This window comes from Natrix helvetica (assembly GCF_964273705.1).
Source record: "Natrix helvetica genome assembly, chromosome: 1".
NCBI classification, from domain to species: domain Eukaryota; kingdom Metazoa; phylum Chordata; class Lepidosauria; order Squamata; family Natricidae; genus Natrix; species Natrix helvetica.
This window is the reverse complement of record NC_138548.1, coordinates 307,802,312-307,815,237: the sequence shown is the minus strand read 5'-3', so window position 1 is coordinate 307,815,237 and position 12,926 is coordinate 307,802,312. Positions and strand designations below refer to the sequence as shown.

At 40.3% G+C, this 12,926-nt stretch overlaps 1 protein-coding gene across 4 annotated transcripts in view; it reads right to left on the bottom strand.

Moving 5' to 3' along the window:
* Positions 1-5,963, bottom strand: part of CACNA1D (calcium voltage-gated channel subunit alpha1 D) — a 253,198-nt gene extending 247,235 nt beyond the window's left edge. For all 4 annotated transcript variants that reach the window (XM_081938854.1, XM_081938852.1, XM_081938855.1 and 1 more), the window contains exon 1: positions 5,624-5,963. In XM_081938854.1, coding sequence (XP_081794980.1) covers positions 5,624-5,666 — 43 coding nt within the window. In that variant the 5' untranslated portion in view covers positions 5,667-5,963. The remainder of the gene's footprint in view (positions 1-5,623) is intronic.
* Between the last annotated feature and the right edge of the window lie 6,963 nt (positions 5,964-12,926).

Here is a 12,926-nt window from a genome sequence, read left to right as displayed (position 1 = left end):
TCCTCTGATTTCAATGAGGCTGTTCCACTGATACCTGTATTCACTAATTTTGCTTACCCACTACATATATCAAATATGAGAAGTCTGAATTCATGCACTTTGGTTGGCATTGTTTCTGTTGTTGTTGTAAATGTCTTTTCTTTGGCCTCCAAAACATAATGTGAATTCAGAATCTGACATAGTTGCTCTACCACATCTCAACTTTAGTAAAGGGATAGGAGTTTGTCCCTTCAAATTGCATTTTGAGGTTTGGCTTTAGGAAGGGTAAACTCAAAACCAAGTGAAAGAAGAATCAACAACATAGGGGAAACAATAACTGAGGCGACTAAGTTTGTAAATCCTTAACGTAAGTTCCAAAATGCCAATTATTAAGACAGATGGGAGATGTTGAATATACAACTAAGAGATGGAATACAGATTTCATCCACACTATAGTACCATCCTGCGTACAATATTTCACTTTCCTGCCCTATTTAGAACAAAATGGCAACCAGGGGGCAGAAAACAAAGGCACCTTCAAAGAATTATGAGACCATAAAGGAACTCCCACTTCACTGTTACTGCTAGTTAAGCAACTAAGAAACCAAATGAAGCTATTTCTGTACTTTGTTTAGCACAGTGTGTTACATGTGATCCAGAAATTGCCTCCTTTCTCTTCTAACAAATCAGACTTAGAAGCCAAAAACAAAACACAGGTAGTCCTCAACTTACGGCCACAATTGAGCCCAAAATTTGTTGCTAAGCTGCTACGTTTTACAACCTTTCTTGCTTCAGTTGTCCAATGGATGACTGCAGTTGTTAAATTAGTAGCAGGGTGGTTAGATGAGTTTGGTTTCTCCCATTGATTTTGCTTGTCAGAAGATTGCAAAAGGGGATCACGTGACCCCTGGACAGTGCAACCGTCCTAAACATGAATCAGTTGTCAAGCAACTGAATTTTTTTATCACATGACCACGGGGGTTGCTGCAACGGTCATAAGTGTGAAAAACGGCCATGAGTCACTTTTTTTTCAGCGCATTGTAATTTTGAACAGTCACTAAATGAACTGTTGTAAGTCAAGGACTACCTGTACGGCTTCTAGTTTGGGGCTGTCAAAATTCCTGGATCACAGTTTGCGCTAACAAGTTGCGAGTTAGCAGAAAATATTGGCAGCAATGATAGAGTGATGGACCTCATTGCAATGCTCATGTATGATCTTCCAGGAGTCTTCTGAATTCTATTGTGTATGAAACATGAATGCAAAAACAAAAATGAAAGAAAGAAAGAAAGGAAGAAAGAAAGAAGGAAGGAAGGAAGGAAGGAAGGAAGGAAGGAAGGAAGGAAGGAAGGAAGGAAGGAAGGATCACTGACATCTGTTTCTTTCTCTTCCCTCCATCCTTAGGAATACTTGATTTTTAAGATTAATATTCTGAATGTAGCTGAGTCTGGAATATGATTCCATCCAAACTTGATTTAATAGTGAATGAAAGACCAAAGGTAGGAACATTAATTTCAGTGGGGAGAGGAGGGTTATTGAATATGAAGTTTTAAAACTCTCATTTTGGAACAACCCTGTATCTAAGAACAAATTATTTTTATTCACTACATTGTTATCTTATCCTTCTCCAGAAGTGTATAACATCCTGAATTACCGAATCTCTAGGCAATTGGCTAGTCCTAAAGATAAAATTAATAAATCAAGTTATTTTCCTGCTCTATTTTATATCCATAAAAATATCGGAAGGTATCAAATATGTGCATATCTGAGCTTGGGTCAGCCTGTTTGTAGTTCAACGCTCAAACCACTATCATTGGTGACACTTCTCCCCACTTTAATGACTAATGCCAGATCGAGTATTTTCAGCTGAGAGATGGATAGAAAGACAGAATTGTCTCACAGATGGGAAAAGAGCTGTTCTTCCATATGTGTGCCGTGAAGATGTTTGGTGTTGCTGTGTAAATAAGGCAGCTGCTGTATATTTGAAAGTGAGTCAGTCTCTGGACAAATCATACATCCAGTTCATTCCAATTTGAGCACAACCCACCCACCATTTCCAGAGGGTGGGTCATCTTCAATCCTACCCTATTCAATGCAACTTCCAGCCATGTTTTCAGGATTTGTGTCAAAACTGTTTTACATCTGCATTGGTTCAGTCCATGCTGCCTGGTTTGCATGTTTTAAAAAGCAAGAGCCTTCTTCTCCAACCAGCTGTTGTGGCCCCTGGTGAGGATATACTCTCAGTCACTGTTTTTGTTGCTCACATTGTCATTTTCTTTAACAAGTTCACAGGTGAAAGGCTGAAAAGCTGGACTTGGTCCTCCCTCCCTCCCTTCCATTTATCAATGGAATTAAGCAAGTTTAGACTACTTTGTTTTTATTTGTTTTTAAAATAGGTGAATTTCTTCCACTTTCCCCTTTTATCTAATTAGTGACAAGAAAATGGTAAAACTTTTTTTTTTAGGATCCAATCTGGCTGGTCACTGAGACCAGAGGTTTTAGTCTCCTGAGCTTTCACACTTGTTATGGAGCCCATCTTCAAAGAACTTCTCTCTCACTGAAATGTTTGGATTTTTTTTTTCATGGTAGCGGTGGGTCTGGCCACAGGCAAAAGAGGACCCATCAATCAGAGGTTGTGGTAATAAACAGTCCAGATCAAATATTAAGCCATCACCATGGCCAAAGCACTGCATGGGTTAAGACAGGATTGTCTTAAGCCAAATTACAAGCAGGACACAAGCAGTTAAAAGCTGCTGAAATAAAAAATAAATAAATAAGAAAGAAACACCCTGTAAATGTTTTCTATGTGATTAATTATTTGAATATGTAATCCATATTATGACTCCACTTGCAGCCTGTGATTTGGTGTATATTCACAAAAGACTTCTCTGTGTTTTGAATTCTTGTTCATATTTTCTGAATTTAGAGTCTGCAATAGTAATTGTGGAGAACTTCTGTTACTGTGCATTGATCTACCTAGTCAAAGCATTATAGAAATAGTTACGGTAAACTAATACTTGAACTATTAGATACATTTTGAAGTTAGTAACACAAAACCAGTAGTAGTAGTACTACAAACTCTGAGCTAAGGTAAAAAAAATGTAGAAGGAAGCCTTTCAAAGCTTTAATGCAGAGTATATAGAACCAACTAGTCTTCGTTTAGCAACAACATTTGGGACAGCAACTCAGTCATTAAGTAAAGTGGTCTTTAAGTAGAACTGTGACTGTGCTTATGATCATCAACTTTTCTTTGGTTTACAGAAATGCAAAGGTCATAAATGTGAGGACTGGTCATAAGGTTATTTTTTGTCACTGTTAACAGTGTAAATTAACAGTTGTAAATGAGTAGTACCTGTACTGTACTACAATTAAGGACTACTTTGAAAGTGAGATTGTTCATCTCATCTCTATGGTTGAGCTTACTAAGTTTACTAATGTCATCTCTTAAATATTTTTTACCAATTATGTATATGCTGCCTCTCACCCAAAGCATTTCCAGGTATTTACAAAATTAAAAATACATTTAAACATAATAAATGAATACAGTGATATGTGGACTTAAAATAGAGTAATAAACACATCATACAAAACTTGTCATGATGGCTGAACTATAACATCTTGAGTCACTGTCTTAATTTGGCTTTTCTGTGATATTTCACTTATATACTTCTGCAAGTGGCCTGCCACTTAACTTCAAAAAAATCCTACATAAAATGCTAAAAAAAACAATCATAATGAAATGAGTGATGAAACTGACATAATTATAAATTCAGAAGAATTCTCAAAGTTACAAAGGAGAAACAACGAACTATGTAAGGGAGCTTTTGTACTTGAAATATATATATATATATATATATATATATATATATATATATATATATATATATATATATATATATATATATATATATATATATATATATATATATATATATATATATATATATATATATATATATATATATATATATATATATATATATATATATATATATATATATATATATATATATATATATATATATATATATATATATATATATATATATATATATATATATATATATATATATATATATACACACACACACACACACACACATTATATATATATATATCCAGCAAATGGATAAAAAGACCTTCTAAACAAGTTCTCAATTTCAGGTTTCATGTGGAGAAAACTGATGGAAGGACATACAGCAAATTTGAAACTCTGTCCAAAATTAAGTCCAAATGGTGACCCATGAAGATTAGACATGATACAGAAATAGAAGGGATTTCCTTTACAAATATCACTTCCCTTTCTATAAGTGCAATAATAATAAAAAGAGGGGGAGTGTGCACTCTTGCGCTCCTTTCCATATTATAGTGATAAGAGCCAAGTGTTATCTTTTGGTGATGTTCCTCCCCTTTCCACCCCTCCAGAGCTACATGCAAGTATGCACACATCCAGAGAGAGGTGAAGAACAGGGAGGCTGGGAGGGTGGAGAGGGAGGAATGTTTAAGATGGCTCCCTTGCAGCTGAGTAAAGGTAGCTCTCGGAAGTAGAGGGCATCTTTGACTGACCAAGGAAACTATCATGAATCTCACTCAGGGATCTCTTGAGAGCAACCCAGGGAGTGGAGAGCAAACAGGGCTGCAACAAGAGCAGGTTAATTCAAGGAGCAGAGCGCCCCCCTGGCTTGTAATCACTCCATAGGAGCTCCAAAGGCGCTCAGATCCACCCGACAATGGTTTCTCCTGAAATCATTTCATCATTTCTTCCACCCCACCCCCCCCACTTTCCATTTATATATTTTGTTTGTTTATTGGGCTACTTCTGGGCCAGGGTGCCAGGGAAGAAGGCAGCAGACACCCCCGGCTGTCCATTCTCCTTTGCCAGGCACCTCTGAAAGTGAAGCAGGTGGGCTCCCGAGGGAGTCGCTCTTTTTTTGCCCTCTGGCCACACGCGCGCGCGCGCACACACTTTCTCAAAGCGCCTGTCAATTCAAGCAGGATGAATCATTTCCACGCAGCTCCAGGAAGCCGGGGAGAGAGGCGAGGCGGCAGCAGCAGCAGCAGCCGCGTCTCCCCGAGTCTGTTCGCCAAGGGGAGGCATAAATACACACGAGCCCCGTGCGCCTCTTTTCCCTTGATGCTTGGCAAGCGGGAGAGGAGGAAAGACAGCGCTGGCTTTGCTTAAGATCCCCTCGCCGAACCCCTCCGGACATCCCGAGCGCTCTAGACAATATATATGTGTAGCGTGACCCGGGGACCACAGCCGCCACCAAAAACGCCCCGAGAGAGATTGTCCTCCCTCGCCTTCCCATCCTCAGCGCAGCCTTGAGGCAAAAAAAAGGGCAGACGTGCCAAATCAGTGCGAGGCGTTCGGAGGCGAAGGCGGCGGGTTGTGAGGGCAGCGTCGCTTGTGGCGAGCCCAGCTTCGCCTCGGAAGCTTGCCATAACCCCTGACCTCCTCCCTCGATCCCTTGGCTTCCTTCCTCTGCTTTTAATCCCCCCCGCGACCCCTTTCTTTAATCCACTGCACTCCCGGTTTTCCCCAATCCGCCGCCACTTAATCCCGGCACGGCGGCGTCGGCGGCGTTTGTTGCTTTTCCCCGCGGAGGGAGCGAGCGAGCGAGCGCTCGGATCCGGCAGCTCTCTTACCTTCAGAGAATTGCTGCTGCAGCAGCAGCTGTTGGGGCAGCATGGTCACTTTCTCGGGGAGCCCCGAGGCGCGGGCGCGCTCCTTCCTCTGCTGTTCCGAAGCGGGGTGGGCGATGATGGTCCCCCTCTTCGCCCCGGCCCCTTTTCCTGACCCGGGGGTCGCCCGCTATCCGGCGGTCCTCCTCATGATCGTGGTGCGGGCGGGCAAGAGGCGAAGGCTGGGGATCGTGGCTCTACTACCACCGCCGCCGCCGCCGCTGGATCTTCCCCTCTGCCACCGCCGCCGCTGCCTGCGAACCTCTTCGAGTTGGGGCCAACATGACACTCACATCCGGGTGACACGGGCGCCCTCCATCCCTAGCAACCCACCGCCCGCCGCTGCCGCCGCCACCACAGCTTGTTCCCTCCGTCCCCGGCTGCCGCCTCTCTCCTCCCGCAGCCGCTGCCTAGCTGCTCCCGACACAGTCGCGGCCACGGGGTTAACTCTCTTGCGCCTGCCGCTGCCGTCGCTACTGCTGCTGCCGCCGCCGCCGCCGCCGCCACCTGCTGCTCGGGGAGGAGGGGGAGGAGGAGGAGAAAGAAGAAGAAGAAGAAGAAGAGAAGGAGGAGCGCTAGGAAGCTGGCCAGGCGAGGACGGCCGAGGGGAAAGGCTGCGTACGACGGGCAGACTCGCCGCGAACTCCCAACCCGACCCCGCAAATAGAAAAGTGCGCGTCGCGGCCTTAACCCCTTCCTTCCCGACGCCGCTTAAAAATTGCTTCGGAAGAAGAGACTTCAAGGCTGCCGCGAAGCCCCGCCCACGGCCATGCAAATGACTTCGACATGCTCATTGACCTGACCCTGAGTGCTCTGATGCCAAAAAGCTAAACGAATGAGCCTCTCGTCCACTATAGGGACCGGCTATCTCCCAGATGCTTGCAAAATATACCAAGGACTTGTCTCCTTCCTGCTTTGTGAATTTCCAGAATTGTAACTTTTGTGTGACACAGCGTGGGAATTCTTCGCCTTAGATATAAGAGCACTTTTCCATAGGAAAAGGAAAAAGAACCCGAAGAAGCTTCTTGGATGAGAAGCGAAACGTCTTCAAAGAAAACCCAGAAAATTCAGTTACCTTTTGCGAAAGAAAGCAAGAAAAAGCACCGTTGGGTTTTACCACAGGAGATCCATAATACACTACTGTAGTGTATCTTTTTGCACACCAGTTGCACAGCAGGCAAGTGTTAACAATGTAACATCTATACTGGTGTTTCTTGGATTTCTTAGAGACTTTTTTTGTTGTTTCCAGTTACAATTCCTACTCTGTGGCAATTTAACAACTATTTTAATAATGCATTCAAGTAAGTAAATAATTTTCTCATTGTGAGAGAATCGAGTGGAGTTTGAAAGGTGATATGAACAGAAGCCATGAGCCACAACACAGACCTACTGCTGTTTCAAATTATTTTGAAACTGGGTGCATTTTTATAACTATGTAGATATTTATGGTTATAAATAACAATGATGCAGTTACCACTATGTAAGGCTACAGTAAAAGATAACCTGAAGTACTCCTGGTTTGCAAAACCTTTGTGTATTTGTGCACACAGACACACAGACACACACACACACACTGAAAAAAAAGTTATACATCAACCCATAAATGTTTCATTTTTGTTGGATTAGAACATATAATTTAATAGTGCAGCAGAATATCAGTGTATTTTTTATATCTAGACTAGGGGGAAAAGTGGGGGGAAAACATTTTGAGTGCTAGTTGAAAGATAGACCCTTTGCCACATAGGTGAGCCATAATCACAAATGTTGAGAACCAGTTTTTTTGATGGATGCAAGCAAATCACCTGATACCAGAGCAGCCCAGTCCCTGACAGTGATTGGCTGTTTGCACCTAGCCATGTCTGGATCACTCATTACTTGTCTCCTCTTCCTGCTTAACATAAGCCACTTTTGATCTTCTTCACTCCTGACGTTCCAGCTGCTTTGCCTAAAAAGTTTCTTCTTCCTGTCTACAACACCGTCACATGACCCTGAAACGAAGTCTCCCACATCTAGGATGACTGGGTTTCATTCCTGGATTGAGAGGATCATACAGACCCTCATTTGCCATACCAAGAAGGGCAAGCACAGCTGCTGAAGGGGAGGGGCAAGTTCTTTACTCCTCTGCCACATCCACATACCCAGGAAATGTTTTCAATAATTTAGTGAAGGGTTTTTTTTTTGTAAATCTCCGTGGGGTTCTTCAATTCTGAAGACATCTCTGAAAAAGATACAGATGTCAATTAAAGATGGGATTCTGGTTTTTCCAAACATTGAATTGCACCATATATTTTCCGCCTAGCACCAAATTTTGAAAGTCTTCACTTAATGGATATTCTCCTTTATGAGCCCTCTTAGAAATCAGTATATAGAACCTTTAATTAATTGGATTTCCTGTTACTATTATAGCAGGTTGAAAATGGTGGAATGTTCTTTCTGGAAAAAATGTGTTTTGATTGTTTTTCTCATGCTATATTGATGCTATGGGTTGATCGAAACTTCAAAACTGATTTAAACAACTGGCTTTAGGAAGTGTTGGGTGGATGCTATATTTTTATATTAGATCAACTAGTGGATGATAATAATGATTGTTATTATTTCCTATGTTAAAAGATAAATACCATTTGTCAGTTGCCACCCACTGGCAGTATTTACAATTACAACATTTATTTACATCTCAATAAATGTACCAGTGGCATTTATAGCCTCAGGGACACTTAAAATATTAAAAAGTATTATTATATCCTATGAGACCAAATGGCCTATAATCATTCTTCATACATATCTGTTATCAATACATCAATATGCAAATTTTAAAGACTGAATGGAATAAGGAACTGGAAACCACCATTTTGTGTAAACAATAGGGAAACCTTTTAACCTCAAAGTCAAAACTGTCAGGCCTGCAGTCATATTCCTTTTAGGATCTTTGGCCTGCCACACACACTCTCTCTCTTTCTTTACTATGCTGTTTCATTAGTGGGGAATTGGGAGGGGGGATAGTAAGGAGTAGAATGCGTTGTTACTAAAATAAAACATTCCTTTCTAGAAGCCCAAGGTCATTCTTTGTCTCTGCACCTCTGCACCTGACTGGAACTAGATGGGTGGAAATGCCAGCGTAGCAGAGGAAGATTGGACCATGTGATGGACTTGTGGGTGTGGGGACAAGATAATGAACTTTCAACTGGGTGGAAACCCAGGAAGTTTTCGGATTCAGGTTTCCACAGATGTACCAACATGTCTGTCTTATTAAATTGGAACTTTGATAAAAGTTATGTCTTGAACTCTGATTTAATTCTGGATGATATTTGGAACGCTTACATTAAACCGAATCTCCCTTTAAAACAAATCACCAGCAACTCCGGCATGGGGTGCTAGCGAGGGATGCTGACATAAACCTTTATTAGATCTCAGATTATGGCTGCATCCCAAAAAGTGGAGTATTCATTATTTTTATACAGAAAAGGGATTAATAAATCATCATGTTGTTAAAGATGCAACCAGTTTAACACTTTATTAAATCATATGCTCTTTATAAATCCATGAAGACATTGTATTCCCAGAAGAAGTAATTATATATATATATACTAATTTGGCTTTGAAAACAAGTTTAATATTTTCAGACCCATTCATTATTTTGAACTATGTTCCTACTATATGCAAATTGACAGCTGGACAATGGGAATACATTCTTTATAAGCTGCTTATTATTGCCATAATAGTAGTATGTATGTTTGTAACAATAATAATAATAATAATAATAATAATAATAATAATAATACTTTGTTTGTTTGTTTGACTAGTGGTGGTGCAGTGGTTAGAATGCAGTACTGTAGGCTACTTCTGCATTGGACTTCTCAGATCAAAGAGAAATCTGGGATGGGAAAGTGTAGCATGGAAGCAAAAATAGGGATCGGGATCTAGGATACTCCCTGAGATTGTCATAGCAGTGTTGGAAACACAAGGTTTTCCAGATAATGGAATGCTTTGGAGAAAAGGAATTACTGCATTGAGTACCAAAGGTGCTTTTTCAAGAGGCAACTGGACTTTCTTGTTTTTCTTTGAAGATGTTTAATTTCTTATCCAAGAAGCTTCTTGAATGAGAAGCCAAACGTCTTCAAAGAAAAACAAGAAAGTCCAGTTGCCTCTTGAAAAAGCACCTTTGGGACAACTAGGACCTGGATGACTGAGAATCTCCATGGGCAACTGCACTGAGTACAAAGTGCCATGTATTGGCTATTATCACAACTTGTCTTTCCTTGTATTCCCTACTTAGTAACAGTAACATAGTTTCCCATTTTTGGTTTGGAAGAGTAGCCAATGAAACATGGTGCTTCTTCAGGATGCTTGGTCTGTGTGCTTTGTGTTGCCTTAAGCCAGGGGTGTCCAAACTTGGGAACTTTAAGACTTGTGGACTGGGGAATTGCTGGCTGGGGAATTCTGGGAGTTGAAGTCCACAAGTCTTAAAGTTCCCAGGTTTGGACACCCCTGCCTTAAGCATTCTTTTCGTCAATAGGGTAGCCCTCTCTTCTCCATGAGTCTTAAACGGCTTAGAATGAGCTTAGTTATGTCACTCTCCTATCCAGTCAACAACATGAAAGTCAGGGTTGTGAGAAAAAAAACCCCAACCTTTTCTTCACATGGGTGAAGCTCATTATTATCAGTGATGTGGACTCTTTAACTCTTACGTGCAAAATATGCAGAATATTAAGTGGTCTTTTTCTCTCTAAAATTAATAGTTCTGCCTTATCACTGAAAAATGCACAAACGAATTGCCTCTTTCACTGCCTGTATAATGAGATCTGAATCCGCAATGCCTTCTACAGTCTCTTTATCCTACCGAATCACTGCTGTTTTGGTCACTCGCCCTTTTTTTTGAAGGGCACACTAGTTTTATTTAGGTCGAAGGTGTCAAACTCGATTTCATCAAGGGCTGCATCACGGTTGTGTTTGACCATGGGGGGGCTGGAGTAGGCGTGGCCAGGGTGGGCGTGGCCAGCTTGACATCACTCATATCGGGGGTATGAGCGCTCTGCCAGAGAAAACGGGCTCCAATGAATCCTCTGCCAATGAAAACAGAGCTCAGGAGCACCCGTGTGTAGCCCTCCCAAGCTCTGTTTTCCATGGCAGAGGCACCACAGGCTAGTCCTTCGCTGTTTCCAGGGCATCCCTGTGGACCAGATCTAAGCATCCCATTGGGCGGATCCGGGCCCTGGGCCTTGAGTTTGACACCCCTGATCTAAATAAATACGGCATGCACAATTACAGTGCTATAATTATGATAGCTCCAATCCTGCATTTTTCTTATCTTCATATAAGCAAGGACATTTTGTAATAGTTCCCCCTTGCATTACCAGACCTTTCCCCATAATCTACACCAATGTTTCTTAAACCTGGCAATTTTAGGATGAATGGACTTTTAACTCCAAGAATTCCCCAGCCTCCCATGGTGAATAGGAAATTCTGGGAGTTGAAGTCCACACATCTGAAAGTTGCCAAGTTTGAACAACACTGATGTACACCATCAAGAGCCCAGTTCTCAGAAGGAGACTCATAGGTGATATAGGGGAAATGCCTGTCCCCAAAGAGAAGTTAAGATTCCAAGGAAGGTTCTTAAAAATTGTTACACTGTATTACACTTACAATTCAAGCAAATATAGTTTGCATCAGTGGTGGGTTGCCAATTTTTTTACTCCATTCGCAGAAGCGTCTGGGCAGGTGGGCAGAGCCGCCTGCCGCCGCTAGTACTGGTTTGCCCAATCCGGGCCAAGCCAGGAGCAACTCACCTCTGGTTTGCATCCAGAAACAGAATGTACTTGTTTACTATTTACTGTGGCATTGCAAAAATCATCCCCGTGGTCATGGAAATAGTACTAATACAATTATTTCATTTGAAACTCAGTACTATGGTTTCACTATTTTTAATAGCCAATGAGGTGAATAACAAGCTTTGCAGGATGCTCAGAGCTAACAAAGGAACAGTCTTTTTGTTTGCCAAGTTCTACATCTAATGTGATTTCATATCCAATGAAACAATTAATTTATATATTTACATTAAAGCATGTAGATTAGCGATTGCACACCATGGCAATAAATCAAACAGGTAAGAAATAATTACATTAAGCCAAACATTTAATGAAAGGATGCTATGGGTTGCCTCAAAAGTGCTCTTTTTGAGTCCATTTAAAGGAGAAATAAATTTAAGTTTGACTCATTAACGAAGGATGGAGCAAAATATTTTAATGGTGGAATTTTTATGGATATTTTTGAAGATTGGTCTTCAAAATTATCTGATATGATAGACAGATGGTCTGTCAATGAAATTATTGAAGAAGAACCTACACTAGCTAAGTCTGAAATTAATTTGAATATAGATTTTAAATCTGACGAATAATTCAAGGGATATGGGGAAAAAATGTACTGGACATAGCAATGAAACCAGTTGATGCTTCATTGCTTAAAAGAAATATACAGCTATTAAAGTAAAAAATGTGATTTGGACAACTTTTTCTTCCTGGATATACAAAAGAGGTATATTAAAATTATGAAGGATTTTTGAAGCAACCGAAAAAAGTTCCAGCTTCTTTCATTGGGATATAAATGAGGTCTATTAAATTTTTGAAAGATTCTTTGAGTAGACATAAATGAGAGATCTTTAACTTTATTTGAAGGGATTAAAAGATTGTTAAACATATGGAAAAAGAATACAGGATTAGCTTTTGGGGGCCAGGTTAAAATAATTAGTTTTATCTGGTAACCTTGCTGGATTTTTTTCTGATAAGGAACTAAATGATGAGGCTTTTAAATGTTGTTTTTAGTTAAGGGATGAGATATAGGGTGAAGAGAGCTTATTTATATTTTAAAAGATAAATCCCAAAAAGAAATTATACAAGTCATAATGAAGTTACATTTTTATTTTAAATACATTTTTTTTATATTTCTGTCTTCCGTATTAGCTTTTATTCTTTCTATTTGTAATTTTAATAAAATCATTAAAAAAATAAGTATGGAAGAATATCCAGAGCCAAGTATGACCCAGATAATGGCCAGAAAGTTACTATAATGAATGTGGATAGTATTAATGTAGTTCTTTTTTTACCTTTTTTGAATATTGTTGGGCCAATTTCAGTACAAGAGACAACTCTAAATTTTGGGTTAGAAACCTTTCAGGATACATTAATACTCATCAATAAACAATTTGAAGTTATCAGTCTTGATAAGGTATATCCCAAATGTTGGAGAAGCCTTTTGCAGATGTAATTATGCCAAT